Genomic DNA, 21,214 nt, shown 5'->3' on the forward strand with positions numbered 1-21,214 from the left:
CAGGTGTTACCTGTATACCCCAAATCCACACCCCCTTCTCAATCCTTCTCAAAATCCATGACAACCACTTCTAGCCCCTGCCATTCCATTGCTGCCACATGGATTCTCCCACACACATCACCCCATCTCATGGGCACCCTCTCAATTCCAGCATCTTCATGATTTTGTTACTCACAATAACCCAGACAATGCAGCCCAAGCACCCAGTTCTCAGAAGGTCTGGTTGGTCTGTGAAATTTGAAATATCAAGGGGCAAACTGGACTCCATATCCTTTAAGCAATCTTTCCATTGGAATTAATTTTCACAAATAGGCTTTTGGAAAGAACTGAAAAGCAGAGCTCAAGGTTGGCAAAAATATGAAGTACAAATAATTCATATTGAATAAGGCAGTCTTATGCTTTGACAATCAACATGACTGAGATGTAATATACCTCACTTTTAAAGTTCTTCATAAACTGACCTTTCTCTATCTATCCAATATGGTTTTCCACTTTTTCCCCAAATGAATTATCTACTATGATCTAACTTTTTTTTCCTACCACTATCTTATTATATGTAAGAGCTTCAAATATTGGTCACTCTAATTACTGTATCATCTATATCACTATTTTACCAGCATCCAAAAGATTTCCATCCACAATTACAGTATATACCATGTTAAATATCTGTAATTACTTAAGTATTATAGTAGAGAAAACAGTTCAATTCCTCAGCCCACTACATAAATGTCTAAGAGATAAGAGTTTAAGAACAGCAATCTTGAGTGTTTTGAAATTCAAATGTTACTATTTCTGCTGCCTTAGTAAATCAACATTTTAAAAGTTTCACTTAGAAAAGGTTTTTCTTTTTTTCTCTTTGTTAATTAACCTAATCCTTCTTTCCCTTGAGAAGCTAAAGAGCAACCCGGTTATGCAAGTTACTGCCACTGGATTGAAGTTTGGAGTTTGGGTTTTTTCCTTTTTAACCATTCTGCCCCAGTACTATTTGTTGGCAAAGACTTTCAAAAACTGGCAAGAGCTATAAATTAGCCATCTGAACTATTCTCCCCTATCTACACAAAAGAGCTGTCCAACTTTCCAGGGCTAAAATGCTTTAATTCACAAGACTTATGCCTTTGGGGACTAGAAAATTTGCCTCTAAGTCATAGAAACATATGGGTTATAAGTTATTATACAAAATAAGGCTTTGGGACCAGATAAATTGAACTAAACCCTAAAGCTGACTGATACATAATAACATAATATATCCCATATTTGTGTTGGATAAGAAAAGAGTAAAATCTAAAAATCAGGGTCATGACTTAAAAGGACTCAGAAAGACCAAGCCCCAGCTTCCAGATCCATTACCAAATACTTAACTGATATCCACTGGCTCAGAAAAACTGAAAGCCTCCTGAAGAGATCAGTCCCCTCTCTTAATCTCTCTATTCCAACCATAGAAAGAAGAGTATATAAAATGATAAAAAGATTTACGTACTAGAAAACTGTTCAAAGTTAGATAAATAGATATACAGATAGAATATATTTAAAAATGTATACATTTACTTATATAACATGCTTTAGCTAGATTAGTAACTTTAACACAAACTCCCAAATTGAGACAAACCTAAGAAAACTAAAGGATGGTTAATAAGACTAAAAACACAAGTCAACATTACCACTTCACTGCTTCTTTTTTTTCTTTGGTAACAGATTGTAGGATATAATGGATTTTTAAAAATTATTTCTAGTTGAATATCAAAAAGACATACTGAACAATAGATCAATACAGAAAAAAATAAGTCATATTTACCAGTTGTATGACTTATCAGAAAGGGAGGAATAGTAAAATAAGAGGAATGAAAATTATTTTGTTGATCTTAGACCTCACTATAATAATGATCCAGGATCAATAATCTTTTAAAGTATTACTTTAAGGAATTATATATATATATATTCAAAAATCCCTTAAACAATAAAGTAAAATAAAATCAACCAGAACATGAATTTTCAATTAACACAACTGAATGATTAGCAAGTATCAAAGAAATGAGATCATCCTAAATCTTAAAAATATAGAAAAATATTTGCTATAAATGATGGAAATAATAAATCCAAGTGTAATAATTTTAGTTTAAATAGAATGAAGAAATTATTCCCCCCCCAAAAAAATAACCCAGATATACCTACAACTACTTTGAGAAAAGGAAATGGAATGAATCAAGATACTGCTTACTTTCTTCAAATAGAACTTTCTTGGTATAAATCACTCATGAAGTTACAAATGATCTGAGATCCATTAACAAATTGCATTTACCATTTAAAAATTAAAAAGGAGTCTTTCCTGATTTAAACACATGCACACACATGCAGATCTTAATCTCAGGCACAGCAAAACAGAAACTGATGACCAAACCAACAATTATTACGAGTTGTAAATTCAATAAACAAGAGCATTATAGTAAAAAATTTCACACCAGTTATTTCTTTTTACGATTTACAGATAGTGTTTACATGTTAATAACTGTCTCAAGAAACAATGCTGGGACTTACCTAGTGGCTCAGTGGTAAAAATACAGGAGACACGGGTTTGATCCCTGGTCCGGGAAGATCCCACATGCTGTGGAGTAACTAAGCCCATGTGGTACAACTGTTGAGCCTGTGCTCCAGAGCCCGGGAGCTGCAACTAGTGGGCCCACATGATACAGAAGCCTGCTGAAGCCTGGGGCTCCTAGAGCCCATGGTCAACGCAACAAGAGAAGCCACCACAATGGGAAGGCTGCACACCGCAACTGGAGAGCGGCCAGCACCCTCCACAACTAGTGTAAAGCCCACGCAGCAGTGAAGACCCAGCACAGCCAAAAACAAGCAGAAAGAAAGAAACTTGATGCCAAGTTAATTACACAGAGAAATAGGTATTCTGAATATTCACCACACATTCAACCTGTATAGAACTTTTAGCACACTAGCAAAGACACAAAGAAAATTACACGTTTACTGCAAAAGGACAATCTTTACTGGTGCCAAAAAGGCAGAATCTTTACTGGTGCTTAAACAAAGAGGTAGCTAGAAAAATGCCACCATTTCTCTCAAACGTTATCATTTACATAACACCTTCAAATACACAATGATTTAGGGAAAAAGTCATTCTTCCAAACAGGTAAAACAAGTTAATCTCATCTATTTCATGACAGCAATTCCTTCCTCAGATGTTAACAACAGGCAGAATTATTTGATTTTAGCCTTTAGTCACCAGAGACAACTGCTACATCACTATGCAAACATGATGAACTCATTTTATTAGGCAAATAGTAGAATTTCATTCAAGTGCACTTAATACAGTACTACACATATAAACTGAAATTAAAAGAGATCTCCAATTGGAAATGGGTTTAAAAAATACAGCTAATACTGATTTCAAGTTACATGTTTCATTGGTGTTCTAATGAAACATACAAAGCAAATGATTTGCTTCCAGCATCTCTGAAAGATTATCTAGTCCTTTAATGTATTAAAATAGAAGTGAGAAAATATACCCTTGAATACAGACTTTAAAATACAGTGTGAAAAACTGAAACCAATTTGATATGCTTAACTCAGATTATGGTTAAATGGTTAAGAAGATAGCTCAAGAGTTGATAAAAAGTTTCAAATTAGTCACATTTTGTAAAAAAAAAAAAATAAATGCAGGTGGCTGTAATGTTTACACTGTGTCAGATTTTTTCAAATCCATGTATAATGTAAGTCCCAAAAATCATAGACTTAATTTCTTAAAATAATGCTGACTATTGAGGAAAATCTGAATGGATTATACCTAAAATGAGACTTTTTTTCTCCTTTTGTAAAATACTTTTGGAATTCATAACAAAAAAATATGCACAGAAAGACATTTAGAATTATCAATCCTTTTTTAAAATTGATGGATCGCGGCTCTTGAAAATTTTCCGTTTATTTGCTTTGTTTCTTCAGAGTCTTCCTTTTCTTCCAAGAGTTTTGCTACAGATGTGTATCAGCTGTATATGTCAATAATTTATTTGCCTGTTCCCACAAGTGAAGAGGTGGTTTGATTTTTATATTTTACTTCTGATAGGATTCTCTAACTTTCGCCTGCAGAGCATCACACGTCTTCTTGGCATCGCCTAGAAGCATGGCTGTGTTAGGTTTGTAGAAGATTGGATTGTCCACTGCAGCATAGCCAACACCTAGCGACCTCTTCATAACAATGACCTAAGAACCAAAGATTAGGTGAGAGAGTATATTTAACAGACCTGGCCAGGACGTGTCAGACACACAAACTTTGTCCTGCCCTAACTTTGAACAAAGCATGTACCACTACTGATTCTTTACTACAAAGACTTTTAAAATACACAAGGAGTATTTTTATTTTTTTAAACATAAATTTATTTTAATTGGAGATTAACTACTTTACAATATTGTATTGGTTTTGCCATACATCAACATGAATCCGCCACAGGTATACACGTGTTCCCCATCCTGAACCTTCATGTTTACTTTGTATTAACTTGAACTCTTCAAATATGCCCATACTCTTACATCCACTAGAGAAAAGGTCCTGTTAACAACAGTGTATCTCTGAGTGATAAGTGATTTTTCCCCCCAGTGTCTTTGTCTATAAAGACAATGTATAACATTTTCCAACAAAAAAAATAATAATAATAACCATCTTTCTCTGAATGGGCTAAAGATTTCTCTGAATGGGCTAAAGACAACAAATTTAGTGCATAAATTTCTACTACCAATCCTAAGATAAAAGTAGTTGAGTGGGAAAATGGTATGATTCTTAGCCCATTGATTTAAAGTAAAGAATATTGGACAAGAAAGATGTAAGACAAGAGCCCAAAGAGTAATCCAGTGTGCCCCAGAACAGAGCTAATGACTAACAGAATGCTTCCACAAAGAAAAATGAAGAGGTAAGTCTTTCTCTAACACTGATGTGTTCTGCTGCTGCTGCTGCTAAGTCACTTCAGTCATGTTCAACTCCGTGGGACCCCATAGATGGCAGCCCACCAAGCTCTCCCATCCCTGGGATTCTCCAGGCAAGAACACTGGAGTGGGTTGCCATTTCCTTCTCCAATGCATGAAAGTGAAAAGTGAAAGTGAAGTCGCTCAGTCGTGTCCAACCCTTAGCGACCCCATGGACTGCGGCCCACCAGGCTCCTCCGTCCATGGGATTTTTCAGGCAAGGTACTTAAGTGGGGTGCCAAAGATGTGTTCTAGACATTTACAATTACACAGATTATAGATGTCACTATCCTGTTGAATACCAAGTTAATTCTTCAAGACATAAAAAGCCTTTCTACGTTCTTCTAGGACACAGAGGCTACTCAAAAATGGAAGCAGAGCAAATGTCCCCTATACCATTAATACAGTAAGGTACTGCGCAAACTCTCAAAGTACTGATGATTGATGCAGTAATTGTCTAAATACATATGAACAAGTGCAGGTCCCATCTACTCACCCACCACAGATACTATGTTTACAACTCCACATTTTTACAATGAAGATAGACAAATTAAAAGGAAATATATCCGTTATAATGATTCTTAAAATCCAGATATGAGTTGAGAGTGGTGAAAAGAGTTGCCCACAGTTGGGACAGAGCACAATTATAAGGGCTAAATTTCCCTACAATCTAGCAGTTAGCCTTTTCAGAAGTAATGTGCTGTGAGCAGGGCTTGCTTCCCTATGCCATGTTACTGTTTGGATTTCTAAATCACCTTTCTTCTGGACACTCCATAATGTACAAGTGAAGTGAAAGTCACTCAGTCATGTCTGACTCTTTGTAACCCCATGGACTATACAGTCCATGGAATTCTCCAGGACAGAATTCTGGAGTAGGTAGCCTTTCCCTTCTCCTGGGGATATTTCCAACCCAGGGATTGAACCCAGGTCTCCCATATTATAGGCAGATTCTTTACCAGCTGAGTGACAAGGGAAGCCCAACCCTTTCAAAAAAATTAAATGAAAATATGTGCTCATCTTCATATGTGAAGGTGATGATATTAACTCACTGTCCCAGAGGGAAGCCATCTGCTTCACTGGACTCGGCCTGGAATTCAGCCAGCCTCATCCCCAAAGCTTACAGATCCTTTTTCAGTTGTGGTTACAGATTGCATTAATCCACCCTATAATCCCCTCTAGTTCTAACTGCGGAGAAGGCAATGGCACCCCACTCCAGTACTCTTGCCTGGAAAATCCCATGGATGGAGGAGCCTAGTCGGCTGCCGTCTATGGGGTCGCACAGAGTCGGACACGACTGAAGCGACTTAGCAGCAGCAGCAGCAGCAGCAGCAGCAGTTCTCATTGAGGAGGCCTTCAGGGCATTCACTCAGTTTCTCTGGTGACCACAGAACAGACAGAAGCTGGATCTAGAGAGTTGGACCCTAAATCTCCTCTTAACTCCTAAGCCTCCTAAAAGGCATCATCATTTCTCATCAAGTGACCCACGAAAAGTTCTGTGTGCATATCTTAAGAGACCTTTAATCCTTAGAATGAAATGCAAGTCTGAAACTTTACCTGCTTTGATTTCCAGACTTCAAGGACTGGCATGCCTGCGATGATGGAGTTGGGGTCTTCCTGAGCCGCTGAATTAACAGTGTCATTAGCTCCAATTACAAGGACCAAATCAGTGTCTACAACAGAAAATAAAAATATCACAGTGGTCACTTCAGGCAAATGATGGTGACTGGATTTTTTTAAAACAATATAATAGTTGTTATAATAAGTTAATAGCTATAGGATGAACACTTGTGCCAGGCACTGTACAAAGAGCTTTATCAGAGAGGTTCAGTAACTTAGCCAGCATCACACAGCTTAAAAGCAATAGGTCCTGAATCTGAACCTGAGCACCCTGACTGCAGCTTGTATTATTATGCTTTCCCTCCCCTCCATGGATCTACCCAATCTGACTTTTGTTGTTGCTTTTGTTCAGTTGCTAAGTTGTGCCTGACTCTGCGACCCCACAGACTGTAGCCCACCAGGCTCCTCTGTCCATGGGTTTTCCAGGCAAGAATACTGGAGCGAGATGCCACTTCCTTCTCCACGGCATCTTCCTAACACAGGAATCGAACCTGCATCTCATGCAATGCAGCTGGACTCTTTACCACGGAGCCACCAGGAAAGCCCAATCTGACTTTACAGCTATTATCTCAAAATGATCTTGCCAGTAACATTAAAGATATGCATTCCATTTTCAACTTTCAAAATGACCACTTAATATGCAATCTGACATCTAAAAGAATATGGTCTGAGAGTCTGTACTATATTAAAGCTGTGTCCATAATTCTTGGAACTGCCAAGTTTCACACATAATTTAGCAACAGTGAAATCTAAAAAGGGGACATAAAATTAAAATGGCCTAAATTCCCTCTTTAAGAACCGTAATTTAAATTACCTTAGAACTTTGCCAAAAATGCCATGTGAATCTAGACATACACATAATTTCTTTATTTTTCTCTAATAAACAGTATTTTTTTAAGTTTACAGTGGATACTTGCCAGAGGGAACTGGTTTAATTTTAACAAACATGATTTTGGGTCAAATGTCATTAGCATTCCACATCTAGCCAGTGAAAACCACCAAGTCCAGCCCCTTATTTGTGAAGTCCCAGTACTTCAAAGAAAACAGGAAAGTACTGACTGACCATGAATTGGTGCAACTGAAAACCAGTAAAATCTCAAGACGCTGGCAAGAATCAGATCCTAAGTCATCAATGGAAACAATTTTATAAATGAGAAGCCTGAAGTTGAACACCAAGTTCAAGAGCACAAGCAAACCAGAGTCAGGATCTGGATTCCAAACCCAGGTCTGTCCCTAACGCCTCTGCAAGGCACTCCACTCCACCGCATTGTCCCCCAAGATTTCCACCGTCCTTCAGATCTCCTCGCAGCGAAATGACTACTCATGGTGCTCCCAGATCCTGTCTCACTATTTTTCAGTATCATCTTTCGTTGATTTAATTTCAACTACTTACTTACTAGGAGCAGGTTACTCTTCCTCTGGGAGCAAGTCTGCAGTAATCCCACAATTTATATCCTCAGACTGGCATTGCTCTATTCATATTAAGAACACTTGAATTTCACCAGTACCCCATCACTTACCTGGGAAATCATGATTGATCTCGTCCATTTCCAACACAATATCATATGGCACCCCAGCCTCAGCCAGCAGCACATTAAGCTGACCAGGCATCCGGCCTGCAACTGGGTGAATTCCAAACCTAGACAGGAAACAAATGAACAGCTGGCCTTATTTGATGGGCCAAAATGTACAAGGACCCCAGGATTACCTCCAGACCTGCACACTCTGTTCTTGGCACCTCTGCTTCTCCTGGTACTATCTGATCTCTGCAAGAAGGAATAGAATCAGTCCAGATATACCATTAGTCTACAAAGAGTAAGGCTGGAGATTAAGGATCTCCATATATACAAACTATAACTGCTCTCAAGAAAATAAGTGTTGCTTTAGAACCTGACTCTTCCATATATGTTTTAAGTCCAATGAACTCCCAACAACATTAATAAATAATACCACCTTACATTCAGTAAGTATTATGTTCTCTCATGATATTTTCTGATTTTTTTAATCTTTCTGAAGTCAGCCTGGAATTAAACATTTGCCATGAAAAACACTGTCGTGCACATAAGTTAAAGGCCTACTTTCAAAGAGAAAGTTATCCAACTATGTTATCCACATTTTCTATGAGAATAACAGCTTTACAGTGGAAAAAAATTAACTTCATTTAAGATAAATTAACACTTCATGTTTTTATACTGTGAGATAATTTATAAATTTCTTATATATTATTTCATTCTATCCCTAAGTCATCTTTAATAATCTCCATCAAAAATTAGAATTCAGAGCACCTGATTCAAATTTAGGACTTAGTTAAATAAACTGAGCTATAGAGCTACATTCTTATATCTAAAATAGGGCAAAAGAGCAAGAATGTAAATAACAGGGGTTCCTTGCATATATTTTCGCATAATGGCTAATGCTGACTCTTCAAGATGTGCCATGCAACCTGACAACTTTTTTAGTGAACAGGTAACCAGAGATTCAAATTCAGGTCTCCTTCAAAAGTCTGTGCTTTTCACTACTATACAACACAGTTAGTATGGTCAGGCAATTTAAGAGGCATTTTTGTTATTAGCTCAAGATAACCAGTTATATGATGTTTGGTAAGTTACTAATCAGCTCTCTCAATTTTCCCATAGAGTACTAACTAGCTGTTATTACAAGCCCACCTCATACCAAGGGTTATATAAAACCCTGAAGAAAAGGTTTGAGAAATACCTATTTATCTCTGCTTAAATGGGTGAAATAAGGAATTCTAAGAATCCAAATTACAGTATTCTCTAACAAAAATTGAGAACACACAAAGTTTCAAATAACATTTTTTTTTAATTTTTAAATGTTTGCATGGACATAGGAAAAAAAAAATGTTTCCTTACAGAAAGTACCTGCAATAGTGCAAAACATTTACCAGCACCTCTACAGCTGGGAAGTAGGTTCTGAAAAACTACTAGGGGTGGGAGGTAGAATGAACTGCATAGAATGGACTATTAATAACCTAAGACTCGAGAAAGAAGGTCAGCAGCCGGTAACTTGGGGAACTACCAAACTGTTGAGGCCATTTGGGGACTTTGGAACTTTGTATGGTGGCATATACAACTCTTCAGCTATAATTGTTTTTGTCACAGGAATGAAAAGATTGGAAATTCTCTCTACTCCACTCTGGGCTTACTCCCTTGGGGGAACTGAGCCACTCTGGGTTCCCTGAGTGCCAGCCCTGCATCTGCTCTCAATCTACATGGAAGCCTCTCTCTCGGAGTAGAAGTGGAATCTTTGGGCTATACTTTTGACCTTCTGTTTGTGGGACAATGTTTTATTATTTGTGTGTATGTGTGATGGTACTTACTTTGACTGGCTGAACTATATTTAATTGACTTAAAGATAAGTGCTTATAAATTAAATCTAAATATATAGAAAAAATAATCCAAGACTTGGTTTTTTAAAATTTTTACTGGTGTATAGTTGATTTACTATCTGTGTTAGCAAAGTGAATCAGTTATATATATATTCATCTTTTTCAGATTCTTTTCCCATATTGACCATTACAGAGTATTCAGTAGAGTTCCCTATACAATAAAGTAAGTCCTAATTAGTTATCTATTTTATATGATAATATTTTATATACAATAGTGTGTATATTGAAGACTCTGTTAAAAGGCATTTATCATCTCTTTCTTCAGTGAGTTTTATTTTAGTGAGAATAAAATTAAGGCAGTCATTAGTTTACTCCAGACTGTGGTCACCGAACCTCACCATCTCATAAAGCTTAAATTCTTTAATCACAAATTCTATCATTTTTAGAAATGTAAATGTTCAATACTTGAGTAAAATTTTTAAATATTCTCTAAAAACAAGATTGTTAAGACTGCTCCTTTTTTTTTTTTTTTTTTGGCTAGATACTACTATCCTAGTATCACTGTCTCTTTCAAATGAGAGTTTTTAATCACCCTGAAAACAAAAGAAATGAGGCAAAATACCAACAATTCATGCTCACATTCTTCATGTAATAATACAAACTATATTTTGCACTTCCAAAATATCACACAGACTCTTGGATTGAGATGTATACTCTACAATGTTAACATTTTCACAAAGGCAGTAGGATAAGACATTTGAAAAGAATATCTCCAGGCACCATAGCATATGTTCATTAAATGGGAATTATATTACAAACCCTCAAATCTGAAGATAAATGTCACTTTAATACTCTAACAATAATATTCTAAGCATTAATATAAAAAATGGGAGAAAATGTAGTATATTGAAACAACCAAAATATCCTCCTACGCCTTCTGATTGCATGAATGTAGGAAAAGAAAAGACATATGAATGAAGTTTCAGAGGGGACTGATTTTGTAAACAAGCATCACAGTCTTCAATTCAGGACTTCTAAACCTTTCTTCAATGACGGAAAGGGATGAATAATCCCTTAGGCTCACAAGTAATAACAGAAGCAGAAAGAAAAAAAGATAATAACAGACTCAGAAAAGGTAAAGCTCACTTATACGGAATAAAGAATTTTAATTTCATAAAAGAGGAAAGATTCAATTTGTTTAATCCTCACAAAAACTGAGAAAGAAGGCAGAGCACAAAGCAAAATAAATGCACATAAGAGAGGGACATGGATGTGACATGCATGACATTAAGGTGTATAAAAATAAGAAAGTAATTTGAACATCAAAATAAATAAGGTTAGTAATGGACCATAACCCTCTGGGGGAAAAGGCAACTCAGGAGTCAAGACTGATAACCAGGATCTCCCTGGTGGTCCAGTGGTCAAGACTCTGCACTTCCACTGCAGAAGGCATGGGTTCAATCCCTGGTTGGGAGCCAAGATCGCACATGCCTCTCAGCACGGCTAAAAAATCATAAAATAAAGCTATTAGAAACTTATTTTTTAAAAAAAGACTGATAACAGATTAGGTCACTAATGAAAGAAAGAAATGGAAGGAGGGAATACTCTCCCCTATAATGGCTTAAATGGCTTACTCTCTCCTATAATGAGCTTCCCTGGCTCAGATGGCAAAGTGTCTGCCTGCAATGTGGGAGACCTGGGTTCGATTGCTGGGTTGGGAAGAGCTCCTGGAGAAGGAAATGGCCATCCACTCCAGTATTCTTGCCTGGAGAATCCCACGGACGGAGGAGCATGGTAGGCTACAGTCCATGGGGTCGCAAAGAGTCGGACACAACTGAGCAAGCTTCATAATGGCTTAAAGCTCAACATTCAGAAAACTAAGATCATGGCATCTGGTCCCATCAATTCATAGGAAATAGATAGGGAAACAGTGTCAGACTTTATTTTTGGGGGCTCCAAAATCACTGCAGATGGTGACTGCAGCCATGAAATTAAAAGATGCTTACTCCTTGGAAGGAAAGTTATGACCAATCTAGATAGCATATTCAAAAGCAAACCTTTGCCAACAAAGGTCTGTCTAGTCAAGGCTATGGTTTTTCCAGTGGTCATGTATGGATGTGAGAGTTGGACTGTGAAGAACGCTGAGTGCCGAAGAATTGATACTTTTGAACTGTGGTGGTGGAGAAGACTCTTGAGAATCCCTTGAACTGCACGGAGATCCAACCAGTCCATCCTAAAGGAGATCAGTCCTGGGTGTTCATTGGAAGGACTGATGTTGAAGCTGAAACTCCAATACTTTGGCCACGTCATGCAAAGAGTTTACTCACTGGAAAAGACCCTGATGCTGGGAGAGATTAGGGGCAGGAGGAGAAGGGGACAACCGAGGATGAGATGGCTGGATGGCATCACCGACTCGATGGACATGAGTTGAGTAAACTCCGGGAGTTGGTGATGGACAGGGAGGCCTGGCGTGCTGTGATTCATGAGGTCACAAAGAGTTGGACCCGACTGGGCAACTGAACTGAACTGATAATGGTAGAATACCAACTGATAAATGTAGTGGATTATAAAACCACCATTTTGCATCAAGATTGGTTCAGATAAAAAATCATCAGCACACACTCAATCTAAGGAGTAAAGCTAGAATGAGAAACAGGATTTTGCTACGTCTTAAAGACAGCGAGAGCTCAACAGAAAAAAAAATGAGTAAAGACTTTCAGCATGTTCTCTGAGAGCTACCTAATTGAAATCGAACAGTAATAACTAGTTCTTAGACACAGAACACCTGGATCCTCTGCCGAATGGGCATCTGGTTAAGTGGGCACAGTCCATGTTTCCTTTTCTCCCAGCTAACAGTTCCTTATAATAGCTAAAATATATATGTTACCAAGATTATACAGCCAAATCTCAGCCAAGAAGAACTTAAATTGAAATTATAGCTTATTATGATTTTAATGCACTGTTTGATATGCACAGATACTGATAGAATATTGCAACTTGATGTTCTTCTAAATATCATATAAAAGTGAAAGTCTCTCAGTCATGTCTGACTCTTTATGACCCCATGGACTATATAATCCATGGAATTCTCCAAGCTGGAATACTGGAGTGAATAGCCATTTCCTTCTCCAGGGGATCTTCCCAACCCAGGGATTGAACTCAGGTCTCCTGCATAGCAGATGGATTCTTTACCAACTGAGCCACCAGGGAAGGCCAAGAATACTGGAGTGGGTAGCCTATCCCTTCCCTAGGGGATCTTCCTGACCCAGGAAATTGAACTGGGGTCTCCTGAACTGCAGGCGGATTCTTTACCAGCTGAACTACCAGGGAAGCCCAAACAGCATGTGGAAGAACTAAAAAGCACCAAGAATGTGCCCACCAAGGCAGGGATTCTGTAATTAAATTTGGGGACCCTAACATGTCATTATTTTTGAATAATGATAGAACAAAATATTTCCAAAGAACACATCCTAAACTCAAAAATTTTAGTTTGGAAAGGTCATTTCACTTCACAGAGGTTCTTAGTAATACAGCTGACATATCAAATTATATTGTTAATAAGCTGACTTTTATTCAAAGTCAATGCCAATTTGTATTTCAACTGTGGTGATTTCAAATCAACATTCAAAATTAATGCAGGGTTGTTTTCAAATATCAGTAAAAGGCACTCTATCTCCCACCACTGACTAGATCCCATAATATAACTAAATAACTAGATTTAGTTAGGGAGTTTCAGCTTAAAAGGATCACAGGGCACTTGGAAAAGGTTCAAGAGAAACATAAAATACCTAACAACTTAGAAAATAACCCACACTAAGTGAAAAAAGATCAACTGGCTAGAAAAAAAGGCAAAACTGATTTTCAAGCAGACCAAATAAAACAGAAGTTGACCAAATATTCCCCATTTTCATTTAATAGAAAGAAAGAAAATGGTCTTCAAATGCAAATGAAAGAACTGGAATTAAATTTTTTAAAAAATACCTTTCTGTCAAAAACTTAGGAAGTGAAAGTCACTCAGTTGTATCTGACTCTTTGTGACTCCATGGACTGTCCATGGAATTCTCTAGGCCAGAATACTGGAGTGGGTAGCCTCTCCCTTCTCCAGGAGATCTTCCCAACCCAGGGATCAAACCCAGGTCTCCCGCATTGCAGGTGGATTCTTTACCAGCTAAGCCACAAGAGAACAAACTCCCTCGTTAGGGGAAGTTTCAGGCCTCTTTTCTGTGGATCAGGAAGAGATGGTTTCATTCATCTGAGCTGATGTTCAAACCACCAATTTAGTACAAAATGGATTCAAAAGGATTTCACAAACAAATGCTAAGGATGGTTGGCCAGCAGTGAACATAGTCAAGGCAGTTATGGCAGCTGAGACAGCTCTTTATTTAATGGCGGGGGGCAGGGGCAGTTGTCAAAACCACTAGGAAGAGAGAACAACAGCTTTGGTAAAAGTTAGGATTCCCAGAACAACCGCAAGACACTGCTCTACCTCCGTCCTATGCCACTAACTGCAACGAATTTGTGCTCTTTTGGGATCCTCATGGCAAATTTTGGACACCAAAAATTTCTCCTGATCTCACAATCCTTCTGAGCATCAACAAGTGCTTCCTGTTGCACCCCAGTCCGTTCCTCTCCCCAAAACCCGATTGGTGAGGCTTGTGCTTAGTCATGTCCAACTCTTTGTGACCCCATGGACTGCGGCCTGCCAGGCTCCTCTGTCCATGGAAATTCTCCAGGTAAGAATACTGGAATGGGTAGCCATGCCCTCCTCCAGGGAATCTTCCCAACTCAGGAATCAAACTGAGGTCTCCTGCATTGCAGGCAGACTCTTTACCAACTGAGCTAGCAGGGAAGCCCAGGGGGAGGCTCAAGAAAGACTGAGTCACTACAGGACATATAAGGTCTGTATTAGTGTCCTATTAGTGATATAACAAATTACCACAAATTTAGTAGCTTAAAACAACATGCATCGATGACAGCGGCCTGACATCCAAAATCAGCACCCAGGTGCTAAAACCAAGGTGTCGGCAGGACTGTATTTCTCTTAGAACCTTGAGGAGAAAATCCACCCGTCCCTTGCCTTTTTCCCAGCTTCTGGAGGCTGCCTCCTCTCCCTGGCTTGAGGCTGCATCACTGACTTCTACTTCCATTGTCACGTCCCCTCTTCTGACACTGACCCTCTTCCTCTCTTTCATAAGGACCCTAGTGACTACATGGACCCAAACAAATAACTCAGAATCATCTCTGCATCTCAAAATCATCACTGAATCTACAAAGTTCCTTTTGCCATATAAGGTAACATATTCACAAGTGTGGGGTATTCAGAGGTGGGTTTCTTTGGGGGTCATTAATCAGCTAACCCCAAACTCCCTTTCCAGTCCTAAAATTCCATGAACCAGGGATTCCGTTTAGCTGAATAAGTCAATATACACTTCGTGGTTTACTTTTGTAATTTACTTCTGCATCCCTCCCTGATTCCAGTGATTCTGTAAAATTTTACTGCCTTTGCTTATCTTTAATCCATCTGGCTATCATCTTCATGTTTTAACTGAGGTGTCTTGGACCAAATCAGAAGTTAAAGACCTCCAAATGTATTTGTTATTATCATAATATTTGATTATCTGCAGACTGCATAAAGACAACGTTTCTGCTGAGCTAGTTGTGAGGGGTAAATAGCTAACCAGCATGTTATGCTGAATATCCCAAAGGACAGCTCACTTCATATCTGTTTGTATAACAATTTATTATACTAAATTTTAAGACTCTAAAGTTGGAGAGAAACACACAAAGGCTATTATAAGAGAATGCCAATGTTTTGAGAGAAATGACAGAACACACTAAATTTGTAGGAATATATATGAGCACACTGATGAGTCAATGTGAATTTATAAAAATTCTGGCCCATGCAACTGGCTAATCTTCAAAGTATGGATTAAAGCTAATTATATCAGACATTGGTTGCCCATGACCAGCAATTTCCAGGAACTTATGGCTAAAGTTCATCAATGTTCCATCATCCCATGAAGAACATCCAGAATTCAGAAATGCAAAGCCTACCAGCCTTTTGGTTCTCCCCTGTAAACTGCAAAAATTATCTTGATTATATACTTGCTTATTAACAGAACAGGATCAGCTGTCCCTGTCCAAAACCTAACTTTACAGAAGAGCAAATAACTACTAACATGAGACCATAGGAAAATCGTCCAGGCTCCCAGAACTCACTCTTCACGCTCCTTCTGCATTATAGGAACTGGCTGATGACTGTGCCTTCCAAACTGGGAGCAACTTGAGAACAGGGACTGTGTCCTATTTATCAGTTCCCAAAGTACCTGGCACTCTAGTAGAGCAACTCAAATAAAGAGAGGGAAGTAAGGACGGGAGGGATGTAGGGAGTGGGGGAAAGGGTTTTAAGGAAGATAGTGTGCCCAATAAAGTGCACTGATTCAATAAAGTGAAAACTCGCTATATCTCTTTTGGAAAAAAGATTTCAGAGAAGTAGTAAAGAGTAGCAGCTAAAAGCTCTAGGGTGCCACTGCCTGGATTCAAAACATTCAGACAATTTACCTCTGTGTGCCTCCCTTTCCTCCTGTGTACAACAGGAGTGATAATAAAGCCTTTTCAGAGGATTACTGTGACATTTAAGGAAGATAATTCACATAAAGAGCATTTTATACAAAGTGTTTTAGGCCAATGCCTGGCACACATGAGTCCTTAATGAATGTAAACTGCAATTATAATATCCCATTGAAACATATTTTGTGATATAAATGCTCATCTGTATTGTTCAAATAAATGCACATTTTTAATGATCATTTATATTAAAAGAAAGGCAAATTTTCACATTAAAACAAATGTTGATTTGTCAGCATTTTCTAAACTGGTTTTCTAATTTTTACCTTGAAAACCCAATAAATATCAATATGGTCCAATAAAAGCCAGAAATTCTTTGTACTTGCAACTACATGCAAAAGCTAGAGAAATTATATAGTCAATATAGACTGAGGTCAATAATTATGACCACTGGACTTGTTGATCAATTGGTCATAGCTAATATTCAAATTATTGTAATAGTGTCAAATTTCAAAAGGCCACATTTAACTCTTCTATAGGTACTATTAAGGCAAAAAAGTACTGTTCCCTGAACCTAAAGATACAACAAATGTCACTGACAAGTCAAGGTAATCTTCTCAATTATCTTGAAGATAATTTAAGAAAAAGTTAAACATGTTTTTCTATTTTCCTCTCTCAAGCATAAAAACAATAAAGTCTTTTGTGTAACATTATATAATAAAAACTAAGGCCCCCATCACCAGTTAAAAACAGACCCAGGCACAGTTCCAAAAAGGTGGCACAATATACTCACATGAAACAATGATCTTTAGAGCCTTTTAATTAACCAAGAAAGAATGAAAAAAGATAAAAGTGCATATAGAAGCTATTCATAAATTCCATGTAAAATGGGTAAATTTAGTAAAAGAGCAATTTTAAAAAACTATGAATTTTAAGCCTCTTTTATAATTGTTGCTATTGTTCAGTCACCAGGCTTTCCTGTCCTTCACTATCTCCCAGAGTTTGCTCAAATTCTTGTCCGTTGAGTCATTGATGCTATCTAACCATTTCATCCTTTGCAGGCCCCTTCTCCTTTCATCTTCAATCTTTCCGAGCATCAGGGTCTTTTCCAAAGAGTGAGCTCTCTGCTTCAGGTGGCCAAAGTAACACACAATGATATAAGTCCCATTCTTAGAGTTTTTCTGCAACTTCAAATTAGATTTCAGACATCACATGTGCTAAAAGGAACAACATGAGTTCCCATGAACAAGGGCCATGGGGACAATATGTCCTGACCACAGAGTATCACAACAGTTGTTGACTTTTACAGAGTATAAACCATTCACTACATGGATCCTACCACAACGTTCAAATAAACTACATTTCCCTGCTTGCATTATGGAAATATCCAGATTTAGTTTAGCAATAAAACATGATGAAGAGCCAAGTATCCCAACTCAGTACTAAGACAAAGAAACTACAGAGACAACTGGGCCCCATTCTAAAGTATTTACCGTGTTTTCTCCATTTTGAAGCCTCTTATTACAAATAGTAAAAAGGATCTCCAGATTAAAAAAAAATCTTTTTACAACCTTCAACTATTTGGTTATATGTTTTACGAGACACTATAAAATTAAAAGATGCTTACTCCTTGGAAGGAAAGTTATGACCAACCTAGATGGCATATTCAAAAGCTATTACCTTGTCAACAAAGGTCCGTCTAGTCAAAGCTATGGTTTTTCCTCTGGTCATGTATGGATGTGAGAGTTGGACTGTGAAGAAAGCTGAGCACTGAAGAATTGATGTTTTGAACTGTGGTGTTGGAGAAGACTCTTCAGAATCCCTTGGACTGCAAGGAGATCCAACCAATCCATCCTAAAGGAGATCAGTCCTGGGTGTTCATTGGAAGGACTGATGCTAAAGCTGAAACTCCAATACTTGGGCCACCTCATGCAAAGAGTTGACTCATTGGAAAAAACCCTGAAGCTGGGAGGGACTGGGGGCAGGAGGAGAGGGGGACGACAGAAGATGAGATGGCTGGATGGCATCACCGACTTGATAGACATGAGTTTGAGTAAACTCCGGGAGCTAGCGATGGACAGGGAGGCCTGGCGTGCTGCGATTCACGGGGTCGTAAAGAGTCGGACACGACTGAGCGACTGAACTGAACTGATTGATGCAAAATTTATTCTCATACCCAAGATGTTCAAAGGGTTAATATCCTTTCTTTTACTGTTTCATATTTTAAAATTGAACTTTACACAGAACAATGTATGCTGACAGCATTTTGAAATTCTGCCTTCCCAATAACATCATTGCACAATTTTCCTAAATATATCATTCTCAGCTCCTACGTGGCTGACAAATTAACTCAGGAAAAGATATAACAAAGGGAAAATAAAAAGCTTACTTATTCTTCCTGTTTTTAACCATAAATATCTATAAATCAAGAAAACTTTAAAAGTTAAAATAGACTTTAAGGTCTCTCTAATACAATGCTTCCTAAGGCAGGACACTTTTATTTAGAGTAACAACAATAACATGTACACTGCGTTCTGTCCTGGGAATTTCACTACAGATGTAATAGAATCCCTGCTAGGAGGTACACCCGAAGAACCTTTGTATTTGATGTTGCATGTAGCAATGCTCCATTCTGAGGAAGGTTCATGGAGGTAATAAAAAGATTTGTTACTATTTTCAATATTTTTTAATTAAATGTTTATTTTATTTAATTAATATTTTAATTAATTTTAACCTTTGAAAAATATGACAGCATCTGGAAAGACAGGGTTCTTTGGTTTATCACATTCTGACCAGAACTTCTGATTGACAGCTATAGGTCACCTATTAAAAGCACAAGGAAAACTTATTTAAGAGAAATAATTTTAGTAAATGCATTTTGAAGTAAAATCTTATAAAATATGAAGCAGACTAAACAGTATCCTTCCCGGTAAAGTGGCTGGGACCAGCTGCGAGGGGTTAGTCTATCCATCAGAAGAGAAGCATGGAAACAAAGTGGAAAAAAAAATCTGCCCAGCAATGCAGCTGTCATCCACAAAAACTGATTAATGAGAAAGGTTGTGGAGTCAATGTTTTGGCAAGTCTTCTTAGGCAAAAGGATAGAAACCCAGCTTTTGAAAACTGTGAGTCCTTTTCAGAAGCAATGGTTCAGATAAACCTACTCATACAATTCTGAATGAAAAAGAAAATTCTAATTTCCTCTAACTTTCCAACTGCCAGAATTGGAGAACACTAAGTACTTTTCTCTTTTTTTTGAAGGTGAATAAAGGCTGAACTCTGATCTGAATCTGGTATTCATCCACAGCCTCCCCTTCTTCAGGAAAGAATAATGAATGTTAAAGGGCTTACAAGAATGTCTCAGGGGCAGTTTTTCTAATACAGAACAACCTGTTCTATGAGTATGAGTGAAGAAATGTTTGACAGGACGCTACGGTCACATGTTCCAACGTGTACAGGTGGCCCGTGACACTGGGGCCACCCCCAAAAAACAAGAAGTCATCTGAACAGGACCAGGTCAGATGACTGGTGCGAATGTCAGTGCAGAACCCTGTCCCAACACTTCCTTTTCCACTCCAAGGAGATTATTATAAATTGTGCCCAAATCTACTTTTTCCTTCACTGAACCAAATCCAGTGCAGTCAAGAACAGCAGCTGTATGACTAGTGACATGGTTTTCATTTCAAAATAACTACTAAGACCATGAAGAATGATATATCAGGGGGAAAACTGAATTCTACTTGCAGATGAAGTTCTAGAATACATATGCTTGCACAATGGAGAGATGTATTGAAAATTATACATAATTTCTTATTTCTGACTGAATAATTTTAACGATGCTGAATGACTCTTGAAATGCAATGGCTAGTAAATAACATGAAATGGAAATTATTAACAAGATACTGAAGAATTTGAACATAAAATGACAAGAGGGCTTCTATCTACTTCTCCTCTGCCATGTTTACATGAACCTCATTGACAAAAATCAGCTCAAAGAGTCTATAATAATTAACAGTAGACCTAGAAGCCAAACATCACTCTGATGGTCAGAGGCACTGGTTTCCGTCAATGGTGAGTTTCTCCCCTTGACCGCTGGAATGCCTGTGATCATCATTTCCAAGGAATGAGTCCTAGAACAGCATGGCTGGGAGAGGCTTTATAAAGCACCTAAATCACAGCCTTTAACATAGTCTTCTCTTCCTTCCACTATATCAATATGTTGTGGGCAGCACGCAGTCAGAGGCAATCTGATCAACAGTCAAGAGTCTGGAAGGATGATGGCCCTTTTCTAGTAAAACAGACACCTTTGATCTGAGGGATTCCTGGAAATTTTATACAACAGGTTGACCAGAGATATAAGTGAATGCACACGCTGGTTTTCCTCTCTTCTACCAGAAGTTTCACTCATCTGACTAATTACACAAATAATTCCCATCATCCATCCTCCTGTCACCATGTTTTATAAGAAAGCAGGCTCAGTGCAGAGAGACACAGCATGTTCTTTCAGAACACCAGAAGCACTGGCTAGTTCATCACCAAAGAGTGCCAGTGGAAACTCTGATACAGTGATCAATGCCCCTGCTGTTCTTCATCATTTCAACTAGTGACTGAACTGAAAACACAATAGGGTTATAAGTGTCAATTCAGAATATCTTAACACCTCTTAACTAAGTTCTCCTTAAATGTCAGCTCCACATGGGTCAGGAATTTTGATCTTTGTAT

The 21,214-nt window shown here is 38.0% G+C and overlaps 1 protein-coding gene across 4 annotated transcripts in view; it reads right to left on the reverse strand.

Annotated features, from left to right (window-relative positions):
* The window catches only part of NNT (nicotinamide nucleotide transhydrogenase), a 93,943-nt gene continuing 75,701 nt past the window's right edge, over positions 2,973-21,214 (reverse strand). For all 4 annotated transcript variants that reach the window (XM_005694731.3, XM_005694732.3, XM_013972774.2 and 1 more), the window contains exons 20-22: positions 8,100-8,218; positions 6,517-6,632; positions 2,973-4,206 (exon numbers count right to left, since the gene is read on the reverse strand). In XM_005694731.3, the coding sequence (XP_005694788.1) occupies positions 4,057-4,206; positions 6,517-6,632; positions 8,100-8,218 (385 nt within the window). In that variant the 3' untranslated portion in view covers positions 2,973-4,056. The remainder of the gene's footprint in view (positions 4,207-6,516; positions 6,633-8,099; positions 8,219-21,214) is intronic.

This window comes from Capra hircus, chromosome 20 (genome assembly GCF_001704415.2).
Source record: "Capra hircus breed San Clemente chromosome 20, ASM170441v1, whole genome shotgun sequence".
Lineage (NCBI taxonomy): Eukaryota > Metazoa > Chordata > Mammalia > Artiodactyla > Bovidae > Capra > Capra hircus.